At 41.6% G+C, this 22951-nt stretch overlaps 1 protein-coding gene across 2 annotated transcripts in view; it reads right to left on the minus strand.

The window, feature by feature from the left end:
• Positions 1 to 6024: 6024 nt before the first annotated feature.
• Positions 6025 to 22951, minus strand: part of CNGA3 (cyclic nucleotide gated channel subunit alpha 3) — a 92017-nt gene continuing 75090 nt past the window's right edge. The window contains exons 6-10 of one of the 2 annotated variants that reach the window (XM_082244379.1): positions 18930 to 19022; positions 12647 to 12739; positions 8353 to 8460; positions 8162 to 8268; positions 6025 to 7564 (exon numbers count right to left, since the gene is read on the minus strand). In XM_082244379.1, coding sequence (XP_082100505.1) covers positions 6147 to 7564; positions 8162 to 8268; positions 8353 to 8460; positions 12647 to 12739; positions 18930 to 19022 — 1819 coding nt within the window. In that variant the 3' untranslated portion in view covers positions 6025 to 6146. The remainder of the gene's footprint in view (positions 7565 to 8161; positions 8269 to 8352; positions 8461 to 12646; positions 12740 to 18929; positions 19023 to 22951) is intronic. The other variant, XM_082244380.1, reaches the window with a different exon arrangement.

The raw sequence follows: 22951 nt of genomic DNA on the forward strand, positions 1-22951 counted from the left end.
GAGAGAGGTAAAGAAGAACCCAAAGATCACTGTGGCTGAGCTCCAGAGATGCAGTCAGGAGATGGGAGAAAGTTGTAGAAAGTCAACCATCACTGCGGCCCTCCACCAGTCGGGGCTTTATGGCAGAGTGGCCCGACGGAAGCCTCTCCTCAGTGTAAGACACATGAAAGCCCGCATGGAGTTTGATAAAAAACACCTGAAGGACTCCAAGATGGTGAGAAATAAGATTCTCTGGTCTGATGAGACCAAAATAGAACTTTTTGGCCTTAATTCTAAGCGGTATGTGTGGAGAAAACCAGGCACTGCTCATCACCTGTCCAATACAGTCCCAACAGTGAAGCATGGTGGTGGCAGCATCATGCTGTGGGGGTGTTTTTCAGCTGCAGGGACAGGAGGACTGGTTGCAATCGAGGGAAAGATGAATGCGGCCAAGTACAGGGATATCCTGGACAAAAACCTTCTCCAGAGTGCTCTGGACCTCAGACTGGGCCGAAGGTTTACCTTCCAACAAGACAATGACCCTAAGCACACAGCTAAAATAACGAAGGAGTGGCTTCACAATAACTCCGTGACTGTTCTTGAATGGCCCAGCCAGAGCCCTGACTTAAACCCAATTGAGCATCTCTGGAGAGACCTAAAAATGGCTGTCCACCAACGTTTACCATCCAACCTGACAGAACCGGAGAGGATCTGCAAGGAGGAATGGCAGAGGATCCCCAAATCCAGGTGTGAAAGACTTCTTGCATCTTTCCCAAAAAGACTCCTGGCTGTATTAGATCAAAAGGGGGCTTCTACTAAATACTGAGCAAAGGGTCTGAATACTTAGGACCATGTGATATTTCAGTTTTTCTTTTTTAATAAATCTGCAACAATTGTGTGTTTTTCTGTCAGTATGTGGTGCTATGTGTACATTCATGAGGAAGAAGAATGAACTTAAATGATTTTAGCAAATGGCTGCAATATAACAAAGAGTGAAAAATTTAAGGGAGTCTGAATACTTTCCGTACCCACTGTATATATATTATATATTGATCAACCAGTAATAAAACCCCCCCCAAAATCCACATCATGTCCCAAAGGCCGACAAAGAGAGGCAGACGCTCACAGGCCACGAAAAAAGGGCAAGCAGCCTCTGTGTTCACAGTAAAAAGTGGTGGTCACAGACATGGTGCATCCTCTGCAGGCAGGGGCTGGCCGAGTTATTCGACCACAACATGCAGAAGAGTTGGTAGAGTGGATAACGAAGCTGTCCTCATCCTCCTCATCCTCTGTCACCTAGGCTCATATTAGTTTTTCATTCCACCGCAGCTGCCAAAGCAGCCCGTTCCAGAGGTTCCTTCTCCACAGCTACTCCTTCTGTCGACCCACCATCATGCACGGAAGAGTCACCTGAACTTTTAGATCATAGTGTCAGTAACATGCTGCTGGAGGATGCACAGCAATTTGAATGCTGTGATGAGGGTTCCCAGGATGATGAAGGGAATAACGTGAGCCTAGAGAGAGAGGGGGTGACAATGACAGACAAGAAACTAGCAGTCATGTTCCCACAGCTGCAGCATACTGCCAAGTTTGCTCCAGTGATGAGGAGGGAGGGGATGATGAGGTCACTGACTGTACTTGGGTGTCTGACAGGATAGAGGAGAAAAGTGAGGGGGAGGAGGAGGAGGAGGCGCAACTCCAACAAGGCAGGATGTGCTCCAGGGGCCGCCATAGGAGTAGCCAACCTATTGCATCACACTACAAAGCTCCACAGGTGCAGGGTGCTGCAAACTTCCAAAAGTTCATTAGTGTGGGCTTTTTTCAACACATGTGCAGTGGCTTGCAGCGTTGCTGTTTGCAACATCTGTCTGAAGTGGATCAAGGGTGGCCAGAACACCAGCCGCTTGGGCACCACATGCTTGACAAAACATTTGACGAACTGCCATGCAGTCCGTTGGCAACAGCACCTGAAAGAGCCACAAGATAAAAACAAGCATACTTCACCTTGCTCCTCATCTGGGTTCTTTAACCCTACTATACCTCATGTCTTCTCAAAAACCTGCATTGAGAGGAATGATGGTATAGCAATGAGTGCCACAGATACTTGCACCCAATCTGCTAGCAGTACACCACCACTTCATGTGAGCAGAAAGAAATACTGTCCCAGCTATTCACATGCTCAGCGTCTTAATGCTAGCTTGGCCAAATTGCTAGTACTACAATTGCTGCCTTTTCATCTGGTAGACTCTGCTCCCTTTCGTGAATTTGTGGAATGTGCTGTACCACAGTGGCAGGTTCCAAAAATACATTTCTTTTCGCGTTAGGCCATACCGTCATGGGGAGAGTAGTGTTTTGGCCTCGTTGGACACAGCAATCAGCAGGAAGGTTCACATTACTGCTGACTCTTGGTCCAGCAGGCAGGGATAGGGTGGTTACATTTCCTTCACGCCACACTGGGTAACTCTGGTGGCAGCTGGGAGGGATGCAGGACAGGGTTCAGTGCTGCAGCTTGTTTTGCCACCATGCCTCCAAAAAGCTGGTGCTGGTTCTGCCACATCTGCCTACTCCACCACCTCCTCCTCTTCTTCTTCCTCCATGTTCTCTTCTGCTGAATTGTCCTCTGAAGCAGCAGTGCTCCCTAAGCGTTCAAGGGACTACGCAAGCAGTCAGGCTATAAGATGGCATGCAGTGCTTCAGTTGGTCTGTCTAGGGGATAGGAGTCACACCGGGGCAGAGATTCTGTCAGCTCTGCCGGGGCAGGCTCGGAGATGGTTGACGCCACGACAGCTTGAGCCAGGAATGGTTGTATGCGACAATGGCACCAACCTTCTCTCCGCCCTCCGACAGGGACACTTGACACATGTTCCATGCTTGGCACATGTCCTGAATCTGGTGGTGCAGTGTTTCTTGACTAGGTACCCGGGCTTCCAAGATCTCCTGAGGCAGGCCAGAAAAGTCTGTGGCCATTTCCGGCGTTCATGCAATGTCAGTGCTCAGCTATCTGACATTCAACGGGAATTCAACCTGCCCACCAACGGCCCCATTTGTGACATGCCCACCAAGTGGAACTCAACATTGGCAATGCTGCAGCGGCTGCACATGCAGCAGAGGGCCATCAATGAGTACCTGTGTGAGTATAGCACAAGGAAAGGCTCAGGGGAGCTTGGCTTTTTTTCGCCACGCCGGTGGCTTTTGATAAAGGATGCATGCACTGTCCTGTCACCATTTGAGGAGGCCACAAGGATGGTGGGCCTGGACAATTCATGCATCAGTGACACTATGCCTCTAGTCTACCTGCTGGAGCCCACGCTTCGTGGAATCACGGACAGGGCACTTGAGGCAGAACAGAGGGAGGAAGAGGAGGACTTCCTTTCCTCACAAGGCCCCCTTTATGCAGATATCATGCCTGCAGGGACACAAAACACACAGTAGGAAGAGGAGGAGGAGGATTGTGGCAGCATGGATGTAGAGGATAGTATACAGCAGTCTTCAAGGGATGGTTTTCATTCTCCAGAAACCCCAGGAGTTGTACATGGTTGGGTTGAGGTTGCTCCTGACAATGCCATCCTTAGTGAACCAGAGGACTGAGAAGCTCATGCCTCCTCCAACTTACGTTGGATGGGCTCCCTGATTCTGCAAAGCCTACGAACGGACCCAAGGATTCGTGCTATCAAGGAGAGGGATAATTACTGGTTGGCAACCCTTCTTGATCCACGTTACAAGGGTAAAGTTGCAGAGCTCATCCTGCCTTCGCAGAGGGAGCAGAGGATGAAACATCTTGAGGAGGCCTTGAAAAAAAATTATTGTAACACCTTTCCAAACACTGGGAGAGTAACATTCTCTGGACGTGTTTCTGAGGCATCGTTCAGCCAAAGGAGGAGCGGTGGAGAAGGCGGCTGACCGATGGCTTTAAACAGTTCTTTAGTCCTCAGAAGCACCCAGGGCTGTTAGGTTTAAGCAACCATTGGCAGCGTCTCCATCATATGATGCATGATTATCTAGGGGCAAGAGCAGACTTGGAGACCATTCGAACTGAGCATACACTGGGTTACTGGGTCTTGAGGATGGACCACTGGCCAGAGCTTGCTCAATATGCAATGGAGCTACTGGCCTATCCTGCTTCCAGCGTGCTTTCCGAATGGACATTCAGTGCTGATGGTGGTTTTGTGACAAACAAAAGAGTGCGTCTATCCACAGACTCTGTTGACCAGCTGGCTTTTATCAAAATGAATCAGTCCTGGATCAACAGCAGCTATCAAGCCCCTGATGCTGATGTAACTGATTGAATTTGCTAGGGGTCTGCTATCCCTTGAAGACTGCATATGCTGCCTATCCTATTCCTCTACCTTGATTCTGCTAGCTTCCAACAATGTTTTTGGTTTAGGTCACCACCAACACCCAAGGCCTAATTTTTCTGCACTTTTATGACAGGTGCATACAATTTAAATTTTACATAATTTCTAACAGCAGGCCCTGTCCCTGTGCCCTGCACCCAGCAAGAGTAACTGCGATGGGTTACGGTGTTCAGGCACCACCAACACCAAAGGCCCAATCTTTTGCACCTGTATGACAATTACATGCAATTTCAAATCTGTATGGAATTCTTACCAGCAGGTCCCTTTCCTGCACCCAGCAAGAGTAACTGTGAGGGGTTACAGTGTTCAGGCACCACCAACAACCAAGGCCCAATTTTTCTGCACCTGTATGACAAGTTCATGCGATATCAAATTTGAAGGGAATTTTTACCAGCAGAGCCCCTTCCTGCACCCAACAAGAGTAACTGTGAGGGGTTACGGTGTTCAGGCACCACCAACAACCAAGGCCCAATTTTTCTGCACCTGTATGACAAGTACATGCGATTTTCAAATTTGTATGGAATTTTTACCAGCAGGGCCTGTTCCTGCGCCAAGCAAGAGTAGAGGGGTTATGGTGTTTAAGCACCACCAACAGCAAAGGCCCAATTTTTCTGCACCTGTATGACAAGTACATGCGATTTGAAATTTTGTATGTATATTTGTATATGACATTTTTTCTTTTAGAAATGTCAGTATTGCTGTAGCACGCTACATACATCATACAGATGCTCTACTTTACAGGCACATTAAGGGGACCCCCCAGGCACAATATTTAAAATAATTTTTCATTTTTATAGTTTCACTTTAAGCCTCATTAAAATTAACTTGCATTTAAGCCTTTAAAATGAGGACTTTTGATTTTTGACATTCGAGTCCCATAGACTTCAATGGAGTTAGTTTGTTTGAACAAACATTTCCTCTGTTCGCGGTGTTCTGGGGGGTGTTCGGCTCATCACTATTTAACACAGATAAGTATATTACGATATAGAATAGCTAAAGCTAACCTACCATAAGTTAGAAACTTTCTTGGACTTGTTACTGAGCATTGGTGTGGCTGCTGAAAGTCTGGGTTCCAGCAGGTACATACTACATCTGATTGCTGTGGGATGCTCTTTTCAGTTCAGTTCATAAATACAAGTGCATATGACAAGCTTTTTGCAGTTATGCTTTTGCCCAAAAACTAGGTGGATTTGAATACAACTCTGGTTTGTCAGAGTTGCTAAATCCAGCTCTTAGGCTTCAAACAAAACCTGAAGCATGAATGCCTTACCTGGTTTTTGTTCCAATGCAGATTTCCAGGCTGAAGGTGCATCAAACTTATACTTACAGGTGTAATTCATAAATATACCAGATAACATAACAAAGAACTAATAGATTTTGAGATTTATTTTACAACATACACCTTATGAGCGTTCATAGGCTACATTGTATTTTCAGAAAACTGATAAGAATAAGTTGCATTGAGTTTTTGGAATATGAATGTACCAAAAGCATATATCTTTTGTATTTTAAAAATAATATAAATCTAGAAAATGAGTTCTTACAACACAAAACTATCTTTAAATAAACAATTTAAAATTATTTATAAACCTGAAAACCATTTATTGTCTAAAGAATTCTAAAAGCTTGAAAGTACAAAAATATATTATTGAAGAAAAAAGAAAATGTATAAAAAGAAAAGCTTTCCCTGTATAGGCTGCCACATTACTAAATCGGTAAGATAAATCCTATGAAGTCCTTCAGAAAGAATGTATAAAACACATGATGATCAGGTAATACGTTTGAAGTACAAAAATGTAAATAGGCAGTGGCTTATTTATTTTTGTTGTCTTCCGCCTTATCTGTTTCTGGGGCACTGTCAGGCCCTTCAGACATGCAGTCATTGTTGGAGTTCTTTATTTGTTTCTCAACTTTAGTGATCCTTTGCTTTAGTTTTAATTGTGTGGAGTTGTAGTCAGCTAATAATCTGGCAAATCGAGTCTGCAAGCTGTCAAATGCTGTTTCCATCTTATCAACCTTTTCTTCTAGGTCTTTTGGGTCTGCCCCTGCCTTTGCTGCTTCTTCATTTATAAGGCCATCTTTCAAAAGGATTTGTCGTCCTTTTTCTTCGAGAGCTGTTTTAGCATCTGGATACTCAGTGAGGGCCTCCATTAAATCATCCTTAGATAAACAGAATAAATCAGAATAACCAATGCTTCGAATGTTTGCTGTCCTTCTGTTCCCTGTTTTGCTCCCTTTAATGTTGAGGATACTAATCTCTCCAAAATAACTGCCATCGCTGAGTACCACAAATTGAGTTATCCCATCATCTGCTACAACTGCAAGTTTACCTTCTTTAATGATGTACATTTCACGTCCAATGTCCCCTTTTCTACAAATATAGTCTCCAGGACTAAATACCTGAGGCCTCAGCTTTAGGACTAATTCCACCAGCAGTCCTGCTTCACAGTCTTGAAAGATTCTCACTTTCTTCAAAGTGTCTAAATGAACATTGATTGCAATTTCAGCTTTCAGCTTATCAGGAAGACTTTTTAGGACCTCTTTCTCATCCATCGTTTTCTTGTTTGTCCAGAGATAATCAAACCACTTGATCACCCTTGCTTCTAGATCTTTAGATACATTACGGAACTGCATATATTGCTTTATAGAGTCAATCTTGGACTGAAAATCTGCCCTGGATGCATTCATGTTTGAAATCATGGAACCTACATTACCAACAATGGTTGCAAATATTAGCACACCAATAAGAAAATCAAACACTACAAAGAGGAACTCTATATCCTTAACTGGTGGTGGGGTCTCTCCAATAGTGGTAAGAGTCAGGGTTGACCAGTAAAGACTATAAATGTATTTTCTTGCCAGACGCCCATATTCTGGGTGAGAAATATTGGGATAGACCCAAGTGTCTGATCCAAACCCAATGGCTTTAGATATTGCAAAGTAGATACAGGCATTCCAGTGTATAATAATAAGAATGTAGAGAACAAGGTTCCCTATACGGAAAATATTTGGATAATTGGTCCTGGTTTCAGTACGATCAAAAAACTCAAACATCCTAGCAAACCTCAGAAGACGATTAAACCGTAGTTCAGGAAAATTGATCCCCAGCTTGAAGTAGGCCAGATCAGTTGGCACCAGAGACAACATATCAAGCTTAAACTGCATGGTCTTTTTGTAGTATTCTCTTAACTTCTTGGCATCTTTAACCAGCAAGCCTTGCTCAAGGAAACCTAAGAACATGAGATTAAAAGTACACATAGTGCATTAATTCTTAAACCGCACATTACAAACTAACATTTTTCCTTCTTTTGAGCTATATTCTGAATAACTGGCAATTGTGAATTGGGACTAAAAATATAAAATGCTTTTTTGCAACCCATTAATGAGAAAAATTACAGTAGCAGACTACAACTGCCCCTGCGAGAGAGAATGAATTAAGGTTAAAATAAAATGTTTTGCCTTTATAACCACTTTAACAAACCAAAAAGGAGCAAATAAAAAAAAATAATTGTTAGTGTTTACATACACTTTAATGCACAGCAGGTTGCTACAAAATTAAAATACATCACAGTAAACAATGGAGCCCACTTATGATCACATTGTTTTCTATAACAATCAATTTAAGGCTTGGAATGGCAAAAAAAAAAAAATGTTTTTTTTTTTTTTTCCATTCCTTACTTACCTTTCTCCAGTTTTAATACACAGATTCCTGTTGCCAGGTTGTTTTTTTATATGTAGGTATATTTTTAAAATTTTATGTCGAGGTATAATGTAAAGGTACTGTACCATTAGCCAGTCAGCTAGCTCTAAACATGACTACTACTCACCTGTTCTGAATCTCACTAGTGTGTCAGTAAGGTACACTAAATCTGCTAAATAATCCAGAACCATCCACAAGATCACATGCTTTTTCTGCAGCTCATCAAAGCAAGCCCTGCAAGACATTAAAAGATGTTACAATCCAATGCTAACTTAGATCTCTATATTAATGTATACCGTATACTAAGACTATTTTCACCTGCACACTAGAAAGCACCAGTTATAAAGCACAGGTATTGAGATGATGGATAGCCATCGGTAATAAAAGTTGCTTGCTGGGTCAATGACAAATATTTCCTTCTTTTTCCTATAAATGAAAAAAAAAAAAAGAATTTAATGGCGTTATGAACATTCCTCATATCCTTCTCTGCTGACATCTTTCCTTAGTTACCGTAAATCCAGATGTTCACACAAAGGGTTAAAAAAAAAAAAAACACGTACAAAACCTAAAGTTTGCAAAAACATTTCTATACAGCACAAGCAAACAATTACCGATAGCTCAAAGTAGTGGCTTTTCTGTGTTGGGATCAAACCCACAAGCACCTGTAATATACCTATATTCCTGTTATTTTAGAGATAACAGTGATGCAGCATTGTGTAACGTCTACAGAGGAAAATGCAGGCCTTTTTGTGGCTCCTGGCGAGATCAATAAAGATATCATTAGTAGCCGTGGCCCACTATAAAAATTGTATACATTTTGTAACTGAAAGTGCAGACCAAGGTAGTCACAAGATTAGTGGACAACTGAACACTCATTTGTGTTATATACACTGTTCATCCTTTTTAAGGATATGTTACAAGTAGGAGATGTGTGAAAATACACCTGAACGTAATCCTGTGATCACTAATTGCTGTGTGTACAAGTGAATTCACGTTGTTTTTGCTTTGTTCTGAGCAGCTGAATTGCATAAAAGAAAACTAAACATGGATTACAGAACACTAAATATAAAGTGTACAAAATATATATAAAAATTTTAATTTATTCAGTCATAAAACAAAAAAATAGAATTACCATCTATTACATTCCTAAAACTTAAAGCGGAACTTTAACTATTACAAGTTGCTAAAAATAATGTTCTTTAGCAAGAAACGAACATTCCACATTAATAATTATGCTACCAAAATGAGTGTGTAACATTGCTCCTATTTCTTCTTGCTGGAGGCTGCCATTTTACTGAAGCCCAGAGCCCCTGAACAGCAGTACATATTTAGGCTGTCAGCAGATCAGCCTCTGGCGGCTCTGATTTTCAGTACAACGCCAAAAATGCAGAGCAACTGAGCATGTGCAAAGCCGGGTGAGTCAGTTAACTGGATTTTAAACAGTACAGGAACTTTTTTTTAATGTTTTACATAGCTATACCTGCAAAAGGGGAAAGCCTGAGGTGATCTAGCAGGACTATCAGCATTCCAGATTCAAAGTACACCTCATTTACAGTTATGTGGCTGTTGACCCCCTCTTGTCTAGCCTAGAATATCCAGGTAGACGATTTTAATATGCTTATAACTAGCAATGTTGGTTCATTTTAGATAGGATTAGATTTTTTTTTATTTTTTTATTTCTATAAAGACACAGGGCAGAACATGAAGATATTTAAGATCTTTTGTTGTCTCCTATTTTTAATAATAATAATAATTGTACAACATTTAAACTAGGGCCATGCACATGACAGATGTTCATCAAGGCAAACACAGGGCAACACGTTGATGATATCTCTCTTCCTTAAAGCGGAGTTCTGGCCTTTGGGGTAAAATTTAGATAAAAATACCCCCGGGACAGTCAGGGCTAGTACATTCCATAATGGATAGCCTCTGAACTGTCTCAGGTCGCACTTACCTTTTAGAAGAAATAATTACCTTGAAAATGTCTTCTCCAGCGCTGCCATCTCAGATGTGGGCAGCTGAAGCCGGCGCGTCCACTTCTGCGTCCTCTTCCGTGTCCTCTTTGTCCCAGAATGCCCTGCACCGGCCAGGCCGTCACTTCCGGTGCAGGCGTGTCTTCCCTGCACAGCTCTCAGAACCTGGGGCAGCTCTGCATGGCAGCCAATCAGCTTCTAACTTCAGATTTTTCAATTAAGCTTTGACAATGAAACTTGGAAGCTGATTGGTTTCTATGCAGAGCTGCGCCAGATTTTGCACTCTCCAGTTTTAGTAAATAACCCCATAATGTCTCTTCTGCAATAGAAGCTTAGCTTCCTGCCTGCAAAATGTTTTAGAATGTCAGTATACATTCTCACACACCTTGGTGCCAGGATAAATGAACTCCTGTGTGCATGTTTGGGAGTTATGTCATCCATTTTCCAAAGACCCTGAAACTGGAATGAGCCTGGGAGAAGATGTCAGCAGGGTTTAGTTCCCTTTTAAAGCTAACATGTGCTCTGTCCATTTAGGGGAAATCCCAATAGATTTGCTTTAAACCCCACCTCCCCAGGAGCATAATCTCTCCTCTGCCAATCTGTTTAGCAACAGGGTATGGAGGAGCAAGTGACAAATAGTACGTTTTGCCTGGGAAAAGCACAGGTTCTCTTTAAGGTTTCACTTCAGGTATTTTTTTAACTAGATTTGGATAAGCAGTGAGGGAACCTCATTCAAGTCTTGTACACTAATGATGCTGGGAAAGAAAGTGAAAATAAATCCAAAATTTTGAGTTGACACCACAAAGAGAAATATAGGGGAAATCTTCCAATGGCGCACTAGATTTCCACCACATTGGAACAATATCCTATCCCTCTAAGTGCCGGTTCACACTGTAGCGATATTAGACATGGCATATGATTCACACAGCACTGCTGTGCCAATCAAATGCGATGTCTGTGCGATGCAAATTCAGCCATACACATTGTATAGCTAAATTTGCACCGGATTCGGCCCAAAGTCATGCAGGACCCTTTTTTTGGTCCACACCAGAATCGGTGATCTGAGGGTGTCATTAACTTTGTTTTGAGAATCACAGTGGTTCGCATATGGCAGTGTGAACTGCCTGCGAGTTAGGTGCGATACGGGAAACCCGCAGTTGATTTGCAGTGTTCCCGCATCGCACCAATGTGAACCGAGCCTTAGGTCCCTTTCACACATACGGTTCATTTAATAAGTTTGGTCATGTTTTTTTTGGCATCAGTTTTTTTTCAGGCAACATCAGTTTTTCATCCTTCGTCATCCGTTTTTCATCCGCTTTTCATCTGTTGTCACCGGTTTTTCATCCGATGTCATCCGTTTTTCATCCAATCCGTTTTTTTTACGGATGAAAAATAGGGCTTTCATCCGTTCCAAAAAACTGATGTTGACGTAAGCGGATGAAAACGGATGTAAATGAATAATCATCCATTTACATCCATTTTGCCACAGGAATGCATTGATGTCCGTTTTAAATCTGTCGGCAGATTGATGAAAAACGGACGAATGGTCCGTATGTGTGAAAGGGGCCTAAAGGACAATAAGAGATAGTAAGCTCCTTAATGAGATACAGGTGTGAAAAAACAGACCCTTCCCCAGTCAATCTAAAATGAGAAAAAAAGTTTGGCCTTTAAGCCCCTTTCACACACTCCGTCCATCGGACGGAGTCCGCTTTTCTCAGCGGGGGATCGACCCGCAGATCCCCCGCTGAGGAGGAGGATGAAAGCTGTGTCTCCGTGCTGTGTGCGGAGACACAGCTGTCAGTTCCCCATGCATCTCTATGGGGGAAATCGGATGGGAACGGACCTTCGGGCGTTCTCATCCGATCCCATCCGATCTGATCCACTGGACGGATGGAAAGTAGGGTTTCCATCCATCCAGATTTGACGGATCGAATCGGATGTCAGCGGACATGTCTCCGCTGACATCCGATGCCCCATAGGGATGCATAGGGGGACCGCTCAGATCCGCCAAAAAAACAGGCAGGCGGATCTGAACTGTCCGCCTATGTGAAAGAGCCCTAAGATATACTTTAAAGCGGTAGTAAACCGCTGCAGTCTAAAAAAAAAAAAGAAAAAACACCTGTAAGGTAATTGCACACCATGCTAGTATGCATCACATACTAACACATTATAAAATACTTATCTTTGAACAAAGCCCTCCTGCGGCACTCTGTCACCGCTGAGAGAGCTTCCATCTTCTCCCAGTCTTTCTTCTTATTCTGTATGAGTGGCCGTAACAGCAATGACGTCACTTGGCCAGACCTTGAGAGCCCATGCGCCGGTGACGTCACAGGCTGCATCCAGGGTGAATATCTCCTAAATGGTGCACATTTCGGAGATATAAATTTTACCTACAGGTAAGCCTTATTATAGGCTGACCTGTAGGTAAGAATCATAAAGCGGACTTTACTACCGCTTTAAGCACAGTTTCCCGGTACCAATATACATAAGCATATCACAAGAACTTCACATCACCATGTAGCATTCTTTAGCAAATGAAGCCTAATTTGTTAAACAAACATTTCCAAGTATATGCAAATTTTGAAAGAGAAATTGTCATTCACATCAGTTCTAAACTAGGAATGACTGCAAATACTTACTCTTCTTCTTTTTTATCGTCTTTTTTTGCATCTTTTTTGTCTTCTTGTTTTTGATCTTTTTTCTCGTTGGCATTATTCTGTTCTTTCTTTGTGCTGTTTATTGCATAAGATTTTTACATGCAAAATGGAAAGAGGTTTTTGAAAAGGAAAGAAGAACATAAGCTAGCTGCATATTAGCTACATATGTCTTGTAACCATTTTCCTTAAGGTCTTTTCTGTACATTATGATATTTCATAAACATTTTTTTTATTAATTTTCCATTAAATAAAAATAATCTTCCCCTCCTTGAGTCGCATAATGATATGTGAGTGCCATCCAGTGTAGTAATACTTTGAGCCCAGGCTGCCTTGATAGTGTTGGCTCAGAGGAAATAGATTGAATGACACTAGCCAACATGAAGACTGGTGACATCTAATGGCAGGAAGGAATTACTATGAGTGACATCTGTGGACTAAAGTTGATCATTGCAGCAACTACTGCTTTTTATTTTTACTATTGCTGGGCTATTAATTGAGTTTTTTTAGCTAGAGTTCAGCTATAATTTGTAGCTTACCAAAATGAACTTTAGAAGCCACTGTCAGATAAAACAGTACCGAGTTATTTTGTGCCAGTTTTAAAACAGCACCAGTGCAAAAGAGGGTTCAATAATTTCTTCATACACGGTCATTGTGAAAAAGTCAGTGCACCCCATGGAAATTGATGACTTGTTCACTGTATTTGAACAGGAATTAGATCTTGATTCAAATACTGCCTACAAAGAACCAAAAAATTGGATTTTCCTTTCCTGCAGCAATCACATGGGTAGCCACCTTCCCTTCTACCCCCATAATCCTTTTTATTTATTAATCTGTTCCCCTCTTCAGCCACGGTGTAGCATACCTAGCCTACTCTGATGGGGTGGAACATTATGCTGCCCTGGAGCTTGTCAAGAAAGGAAAATTACAGTAAGTATAAAATCAATGTTTGTGCTTTTCTGATGACTTCATGTCAGCATACACATGAGAATAAACTAGACCACGCAGGGAGGAAATGCTGAAGATTTTAATCAATGAAGGTAGCAGAAGAAATAATTCTCTGACTGAAGTTAACAGTCATAAGAGAGACAAACTTGACACAATAACGGTTTATAAAGGTGTTGAGTGTGGACCAAGAAGCCACCCTACAAATCATCCCTAGAGACACAGGAAACTGCTATACCACATGTGAAATAATTCCATCTGGCACTGCCAAACCTTTAGGCCATGGAAATAGTTTTGACCAACCCATAAGTAATAACCTGACTGGAAGATCTTTCCCTTTTATTTGTACCCGCAGGCAATGCAAACAGATATTTAGATGATCTGAAGGAATCTGCTGCCTCTATGTATGTTTGCAGGGATTTGCCAACATCTGAACTATTTACTTGCTCTGAATCCAAAGAGAGAAATGTAGGAAGGGCTATGTTCTGCTTCAAAGTGTTACTATGTTCTACTTCAAAATAAGTCTGTATATGCAGTAAAGCATGCTTGTTATATTCACTGTGGAACCTAAGGGGTTAATCCTCTGCATTGTGTAAAAAGGCTGTTTGATCCTGGCCTCTCTGATCCTCCTCTTTTTTTTCTGTCCCCAATCCTTATCCTGATAGTACAGAGGGGGGGGGGGGGTTGCATGTGGCCAGCACAGGACCAATCAGCACTGTCCAGACAGAGGGTCAGGGATCAGGAAGCCTCATAGGACAGTCAGAGGAGAATGAGAAGAAAGGGGGTTCCCCTGGGATTGGGACCCCGAAACGCGTCGGATCTTCTGGTCCTTTTGGTTGTGTTTCTCTGGTTACATTGCACATACACCTGAGCTTGCAATTGTTTTTATGTATATATTTGCATGTTTCAATGTTTTCTCTTTTTTTGTATATATTATTTTTTTCATTAAAACATTTATTAATAATTCTTACTTGTTGCAAACTTTATCTATTGGTGCCTAAAAAGTCCCAATCCCAGGGGAACCCCCTTTCTTCTCCTATATTTATCGGGATGTGGCACACCCATTGAGGTTCTCAGCAGGAACACACTTTGTATTGTGTCAGAGGAGAATGAAAACTCCTCCTACAAGCTTTAATCAGTATTCGGCCAGACACTGAAAGAAGCCACAAGACTGCTATATTCTGCTGATGAGAAAAGTTATTTAGAGGTTTATATTTACTAAGATAATTTTTCATGTTCATGAAAAAGCATTTTCATGTTCTGTGTACTGTGGTAGACCAGATATAGTGAATGCAGGGTCCTGGGTTTAGTAATACTTTAAATAAAAGTCATTCTGAGTATACACCCCACTATTGAAATTATTACCAGCCCATCAGTAGAAAGGCAGCACTGGATTCCTTGGTCCCTGGCACAGCTATCTCCCATACCCTTTGTGTAGAAATTATTGTGACTAAGCGGACTAAAATGCTACAAGAAAACCCCACCTTCGGAAAAAAACCTTTTTGAGAAGATGAAGTCTTCTCTCCTGCATGAGTGCTGCCGGCACTGGGGAGCTACAGTTCATTGAGGGAACCATGAATGCCAACATGTACTGTGACATACTGAAGCGAAGCAGGATCCCCTCCCTTCGGAGATTTGGCCGCAGTGCAGTATTCCAACATGATAACGAACCCAAACACACCTGCAAGATGACCACTGCCTTCCTAAAGAAGGTGAGGGTAAAGGTGATGGACCGCCAAGCAGGTCTCCAGAACCCTATGATGGACTGGCCAAGCATGTCTCCAGACCTAAACCCTATTTAGCATCTGTGGGGCATCCTCAATGGGAAGGTGGAGAAGCCCAAGGTCTCTAACATCCACCAGCTCTGTGATGTCGTCATGGAGGAGTGAAAGAGGACTCCATTGGCAACCTGTGAAGCTCTGGGGAATCCATGCCCAAAAGGGTTAAGGCAGTGCTGGAAAATAATGGTGGCTGCAGAAAATATTGACGGTTTGGGCCCGATTTGGACATTTTAACTTAGAGGTATACTCACTTTTGTTGCCTGCAGTTTAGACAATAATGACTGTTTGTTGAGTTATTTTGAGGGGACAGCAAATTTACACTGTTATACAAGCTGTACACTCACAACTTTACATTGTAGCAAAGTATAATTTCTTCAGTGTTGTCACAGGGAAAATATATAATAAAATATTTACAACATTGTGAGGGTGTACTCACTTTTGTAAAATACTGTATAGGCTTTCAATAAGACCTTCAGGCAGATTTTCCTTGGAGAAGGATTACAGAGTGGACCCTGTTTTAGGAGATTTGAAAGGGTTGGTAAGGCTAGAAGATGTCTGATGCTCAGTTGTATTATCCTGAGCCTGGCACTTAAACTGGGGTTTCTGTCCTTGGGTATTTGCCTTAATTTGCTGCATGTAGTGTTGGCAATTGCCACCTTTAATTTATTGCCAAATATTGACTGACCTTTGAAAGTAATTTTACTCCAGCTAGGGTTAGAGGCCAGATCCCCCCAGTCATGGTTAAAAGCCAGGTCCCCCAGCCACAGTTTTAATCAGAGGGCTCTCTTCACTGTTACAGATCACAGCATCACCCTTGCTAGGAATTCATTGAAGATGAATCAGGCTTCCAACATAAAAGCTGAGGTAAGCTTAAAAAGACAAGGATTTTGGATTAACCAAGATCATTGGTTAGAGTCTACATCATCCATCCAGACTTCAAAAGCTTCAAAAGCCAGGACCACAACTGGTTTACATGCAGCTCCTGCTGTAAAATATATCTTCCTAAAATCCAGATCTATTCATAAGTTTATGGTGTCCCTGAAAGATACTGCATCCTCCAGAGCAACGCTACATGCATTGCCAGCCTCAATAGGGCCACATTCACAAGAGGAGGGTTGCTAAGAGCTTTAAAATCGACTCCCCTTAAGGAATAAAGCTTCACAAATTATTGACTTTTTTATCCACTTTACCCCATTCTTCTGGGAAAAAATTGGGTCTTCCCATAAAAAGCTTGTCTAATTTTATAAAGGGCCGCGCCAAGGAAAAGTAAAAAGCTATTGTCTCTTCCTCATCAGTAAGGGAATTACTAGAATATTCTGATGTAGAGACCTCCTGAGGAAACTCCAGATGAATAGATAGCTGATAGGTAGGCTGCTGACTATTTGCTAGGCTTGTAGCAGTAAATTACTTTAGTATGTCTTGAAACACTTGCTTTGATAACAATACAACTTGCTGAATATCCTCCTCCTTTTCTTCCACAAAACAGCTGTCACAAACTTGACAGGCCAAACATGGACTGATCCCGAAGCTTCCAGGGAGAGAAAGTTGGGCAATGGATCACCAGACTGGAGTCTAGCAAGAGTTGGCAATCTGGTGGCAGAATGCAGCAAAACCACCTCTGCTATTGAACGAAGTGCCCGTCCACTTCACCCGTCCCCTGCTCACTGCACATGCACTAGCCGGTTCAAGCATTTGGAGCACAGCACACGTTCAATACCAGCGTGTTCCAAGGAACTGGGCATGCGCTCCATGAAAATTACACAGCCAGAGCACACACAAAGTGGAATTCAGGTGTTCCAACTCTTCACAACTGTACAGAGAGATCACCAGCAGGGTTTCCTTACCCAAACCCCATTTAGGAGCTCACCACCTGGTCAATGTCAAGGATTAGTGGGTTGTTATACAAAATGCCTACAAGAAGTCCTTTCTGCTACAGTGGGTATTACCAGCTTTTATGGGCCATACACACTATACAATTGTCTTTAGATTTGTTCCTTAGATTTACCAAAACCATATAATATGAGGTCAGACCTAGACACTTTCAATTTGTATGCAATCAGGCCGGCCCTTGCACTACATAGTTGAAGGTAAATCTAAAGGAAATCTAACAACAAATGTTGTATAGTGTGTATCCAGCTTAAATACCAAGGCTGTGTTTTTATACAGTGCACCATTACATCTATTGATATTTTTGTTGAATAAATGATTAAAAATAATTTGTTTGTTTATTCAGTTATTGCTCTTTTATCTGTACGCATGGTTTAAATAACATTTTAATGCCTTTTTGCTTGCCTAAATATGTTGAAAAAGTCAACAATTTTCATGCGGTGTACTTATAGTTTCATATGACTGGACCCTTAAACAGGGCTTTTTCTGCTCCCAATATGTTTTCCTATACAGGCTTAATTATGACTTCAATGGGGGAACAATGGGGTTTAAGTACTCAGGGAGTAGAGGCTGTTCACTTAGCAAAATTAAATTTCACTTTACAAAGTGAATGCTAACTGAAGATAGGCCAACCATACACCAGTAGAATTTTGTTTGAATGTTAGTACATAAATTCTGCAGAAATGTTTATTAGAGCATTCCTGCCATCAGTGAGTTAACTAATTTATTTCAAAAGCCTTAAAGTTACATGCAGACCTGCAAATTGGATGGAATCCTAGACGTAAACTCTTTTGTGCCTAGAACATGCTCATTACAATATGTATGATTTTTTCCAAAACAAAAACCACCACCACCATTTACAGGTATAATTACATTTGGTCAAGAAAAATCTTCCACATGCTCCTTTGAGTTTTCTCATCAATACAATCGAAAACGATTGCTGATTTGACTCCACTAAGTCCTCATGAACACTGGATTTTTGAAAACCTCTTCTGAATGCTGGAAGTTTACAGCTAGTAAACAAAGTTAAAAAATGTCTGTTTTACCACTTGTACATGCCACATTTACCAGCATTCATGAGTGTTTTCGTTTCAAAGCATTTTTGAAGATAACAGATTGTACTGATCCCAGATGCCTACAATGCAGGAAAATCTCCTTCTCTCTCTCCCCTTCCTAGAAAGTCTGTTTTGCATGCTGTTACAAGCGTTTGGCGTTTTCAAATGCCTATAAACTTCCATCCTTTTTTTGCTTTCAAAAAAGAGCCACTAAACTCAACTGACTCTAAACAACTATAAAATCTCAGTGTACATGGACATATAAGATAACATAGAGGAGAGTTAAGGGGCTGCTGAAAAAAACACCCAACTGCTGCTAAACGTCTGTTTATCAGCAGCATTATACATGAAACCTAACTGCAAAAGTGACTGAATATTCTGAAAACAATAATTTCTTTACTAAATTTTACTAATGTATGGCCAGCTATAAGCAAATAAGGTTAGCCTTATCTACTAACATATGCTTTGCTAAGTAAACAGCCCCTAATGTCTTTAGTAAATCAACCTTTTGTCAGACAAACTTTTTAAAGTAAATGCAATTTCCAAAACAGAAATTGATATTTATATAAATTCTAATCTACGAATGATTGCAATACTTACTCATTTTCTTTTTTATCATTCTCTTTTGTATCTTTTTTGTCCTCTTGTTTTTGCTCTTTGTTTTCATTGGCATTATTCTGTTCTTTCTTTGTGCTGTTTAATGTATTAGATTTTTACATGCAGATTGACATGCCGATTGGAAAGAGGCTTTTCAAAAGGAAAGAACAACATGCGCTAGCTACCAACTTTCAGCTATGTCTTGAATTAATACATTGGAAAATATTTAATCTGTAGGATTCCAATAGGACTTCAGAAGCCATTGTCAGATACAAAAACATTAAGTTATTTTTACCATTTGTAAATTTTAGTTAGTTAAAGTCAAATTTTTTGTTAAAAATAACAAACATGTTATACTTACCTGCTCTGTGCAGTGGTTTTGCACCGAGCATTCCAGATCCTTCTCTTCTCTGTTCTCTCCTCTGTGCTCCTGGTCCCTCCCTTCAGTTCAGTGCCTCCACAGCAAGCAGAGCCGAGCCGTGGCCCGACACCCCCATCTCTCTCTCCTCATTCGTTTTTAGACCTCTAAGTCACAACATACTGGTCTGCGTTACTGTTCAATCAGATAGTGTTATTAGTTTGGCAGGTGTTATTTGCTCAGATGTATCTCCTTTTACCTGTTACCCACAGTCCCGAGAGGAGCATTAGAAGCAGATGGATAACATAAGGAGGCAAGCAGAAACAGGTTATTGTGGGGAAAGACAGAGTAAAAGCTGATCGTAAAGAGGTGGTGGTATGGGAGAGAGAGTGTGCATTGCTTGTGGCTGGTGTATGGGGTGAGATCGCTAGTTGATCATGTACTGATGGTGCTTAGAGGGTGAAGAAGAGAAAGGAAGGGTAGTTGACCATGGAACATTGGTAGAGGGGGCAGAACAGTGGATGATCATGGACTAGGGAAGAATGAGAGTGGAATCTTAGCGTGAGCTGCTCAAAGCCTTATGAGAAAAGGGACAGGGTGTAACTGATTGTGGGCTTGGGAAAAATAAGGCATAGTGGGTCCTGACTATTGCCCAGGGTCAGGAAGGCAGAGGGGGCAGTAGGTACTTAAGTACCATTGGCAGAGGGCTTATTGCATGAACTGATGTTGGACAGGTAAGACTAAGAAGAGAGGAGACAGAGAGGGTGATAATCGTTTTCAGGAGGTCAAGGGTTAGATAGCTGTGGCTGAGAGTGAGGGAAGCAGTGTGGGAGCTGATCATAGTCAGGGGATGACTGAGCAGTATGGGGAAGAGAGGAATTGCAGCAAAACATGTACCACCATTGCGAAAGGAGGAAAGAGAACTGATCATAGACTGGGGAACAGGGGCAACTGACTGGAAGCTGTTTGTGGACCAGGGATAAAGTGTATTTTTACTGGGTATATATTTTGAGTTACTATAGGAATATTTACCTTAAAGTAATTTTTGGGGTGCCTTTATCTCAGGCAGGACTGTGTTAGGGGGTATTTACCCTCCCAGGCCAGAAAAAAAGATCTTTTCTGCTGCTGCCTTGGGAGGAGATAATATCAATTTGAGACCCTGATCAGAGTGAGACCCACAATTAGGGAAAGCTGCTGGGCATTATACAGTAGTCTGCAGCTGACTGCTGTTTTCTACTTGAAAGAAGCAGTATCTCTTGAGCTAACAATCCCTTCTCACTGAAGAGATGTAACGCTGACTCAGAAGGAGGGCATGTGGGACCACAGCAGAGCGAACACTACTTTCAAACAGCGATCATTAGTTGATCACTTGTTGGAAGACTAGCAACATTTGAGAGCTGGAACTGCTTTGTAAATAAAATCAACAATTAGTCTTTGTATAATTGTTTGGTGTATCCTAAATAGATTTACATAATGTAGTAGGAAGGTTCACTTGGGCTTTAAAACCTAGAAATTTGTAAAAATATTGGGATCAGAAAGAACAGGTAGGACTATATATACCCCTCCAAAATACACATGGTTACAAAAGTATATATAAATACAAAAATATCACTCTCACACATACCAAACAGAATATTGAGATGCATCTGTCTGACCTACAATTGCCTCTCTTAGCACAAGACCAGGTATCAACTTTAGATGCAGATATCACAGAGGATGATGTCCGAGAAGCGATTGCTTCTTTGGCAGCAGGGAAGGCATCTGGCCCTGGCGGATTGCTTCTTGAGGTCTATAATAGATATATTGATATAATAGCTCCGATCCTTGTACAAATATACTCCAAGGCATTTCAGAAGGGGGGACTGCCACCGTCCATGTATTCTGCCACAGTGGTACTTATACTGAAGCCCGATAAGGACCCTTTTGACTGTGCCCCATATCGCCCAATTTCACTTTTAAACCTAGATTACAAAATACTTACAAAAATTCTAGCTAAAAGACTTAACTCTGCTATTTTGAGCAATATCCACCTGGACCAAACTGGCTTTATGCCTGGGAAGTCTATATATATATATGTATATATATATATATATTTATTCGTAGAACACAACTGATTGTCCAACTTAGAAATTACCTGCCTGAATCTAATGTCCTTGCCTCTTTGGACACGGCCAAAGCCTTCCATTCAATCGAATAGCCCTTTTAATTAACCGCTTTGCATTCATTTGGCTTTGGTGAAAAAAAAAAAAAATGGGTTTTTATAATATATGCAAACCTCATCTCCCAGCTTCTGGTTAATGGCTTATTATCTACATCCATTCCACTTCATAGGGGTACACGGCAGGGATGGCCTTTGTCACTGCTTCTTTTTTGCGGTGGCTATAGAGACCTTAGCTTTGCAGTTCTTGCAGTCTCGTCTCGTGAAAGGAATTACATTGGGCGATAGAACAGATGTAATAGGAATGTATGCAGATGCCTCAGGGTCATTAAGTGCTGCAATGCAAATCATTGACCTCTTCGGTACACACTCAGGCCTAAAAATTAATTGGCAAAAGTCTGCTCTGATGCCTCTCCAACCTCAGGTATTTGTAGAGAGTGGCGCTTTAACCCCTCTAAAACTGTCACCTCTTTTAAATATTTGGGAATATTAATTACATTATCTTTGTCTGAGGCATTAACCACTTGCCGACTGCCGCACGACTATTTACGGCGGCAGTCAGCCCCTCACAGGCAAAGTGACATAGGACTACGCCGCTAGCCTGTGAGCCTCTAGGGGGCAAGCGCCGCCCCCGCTCGCTCCCTAACATGTCCGCGCGTGTGACCAGCGGACATCGGGTCACTTGCGATCGTCCGGTACAGAGGGAAAAAGACAGACGGCTAATGTAAACAAAGCCGCCTGTCATTCTCCCTTGTGTAAGTGCAGAGATCATAAGGTCCTGCTATGTAGGATCGTATATCTCTGTAGTTACACAAACAGCCACATCCCTTTACAGTTAGAATCACGCCCCTAGGGACACACTTAACCCCTTCTTCTCCAATAAAGTTAACCCCTTCCCTGCCAGTGTCATTTTTACAGTAACAGGACATATGTATAGCACTGATTACTGTAGTAATGTCACTGGTACCCCCAAAAGTGTCAAAAATGTCAGTCAGGGGGCCGATCTGTCCGCCGCAATGTCGCAGTCCCGCAAAAAAATCGCAGATCACTGCCATTAATCGTTAAAAAAAAAAACAATAAAAATGACAAAAATCTTTCCCTTAGTTAGTAAACGCAATAACTTTTGCGCAAACCAATCAAAATACACTTATTGCGTTTTTTTTTACCAAACATATGTAGCAGAAAACAAATTGGCCTAAAATGTTAAAAAAATTTTAACTCTCTCACTCCCCTCCACTCCTATTTTCCACTGGTTTGGTATCACCACTATTAATTTGGTCCCTTTCCTGTCTTCTTCTAGGGTCCCTTTTATTCCTTTGCTCTGCACTGGGCATTGTTATCATTCACCTTCCCCTCACCACACTTACTCCCAGGTTGTTGCCCGATGTTCTCATATTCCTTTCCTTCACACCCTTCTTACACTGACTTTACATTTTTATCACACTCCGCTTATGAGTATTATGACACCCTTAATCGTATACAAATATTCTTAATTTTTATTTTTTATTC

This window comes from Pelophylax lessonae (assembly GCF_965119305.1).
Source record: "Pelophylax lessonae genome assembly, chromosome: 2".
Classification (NCBI taxonomy): domain Eukaryota; kingdom Metazoa; phylum Chordata; class Amphibia; order Anura; family Ranidae; genus Pelophylax; species Pelophylax lessonae.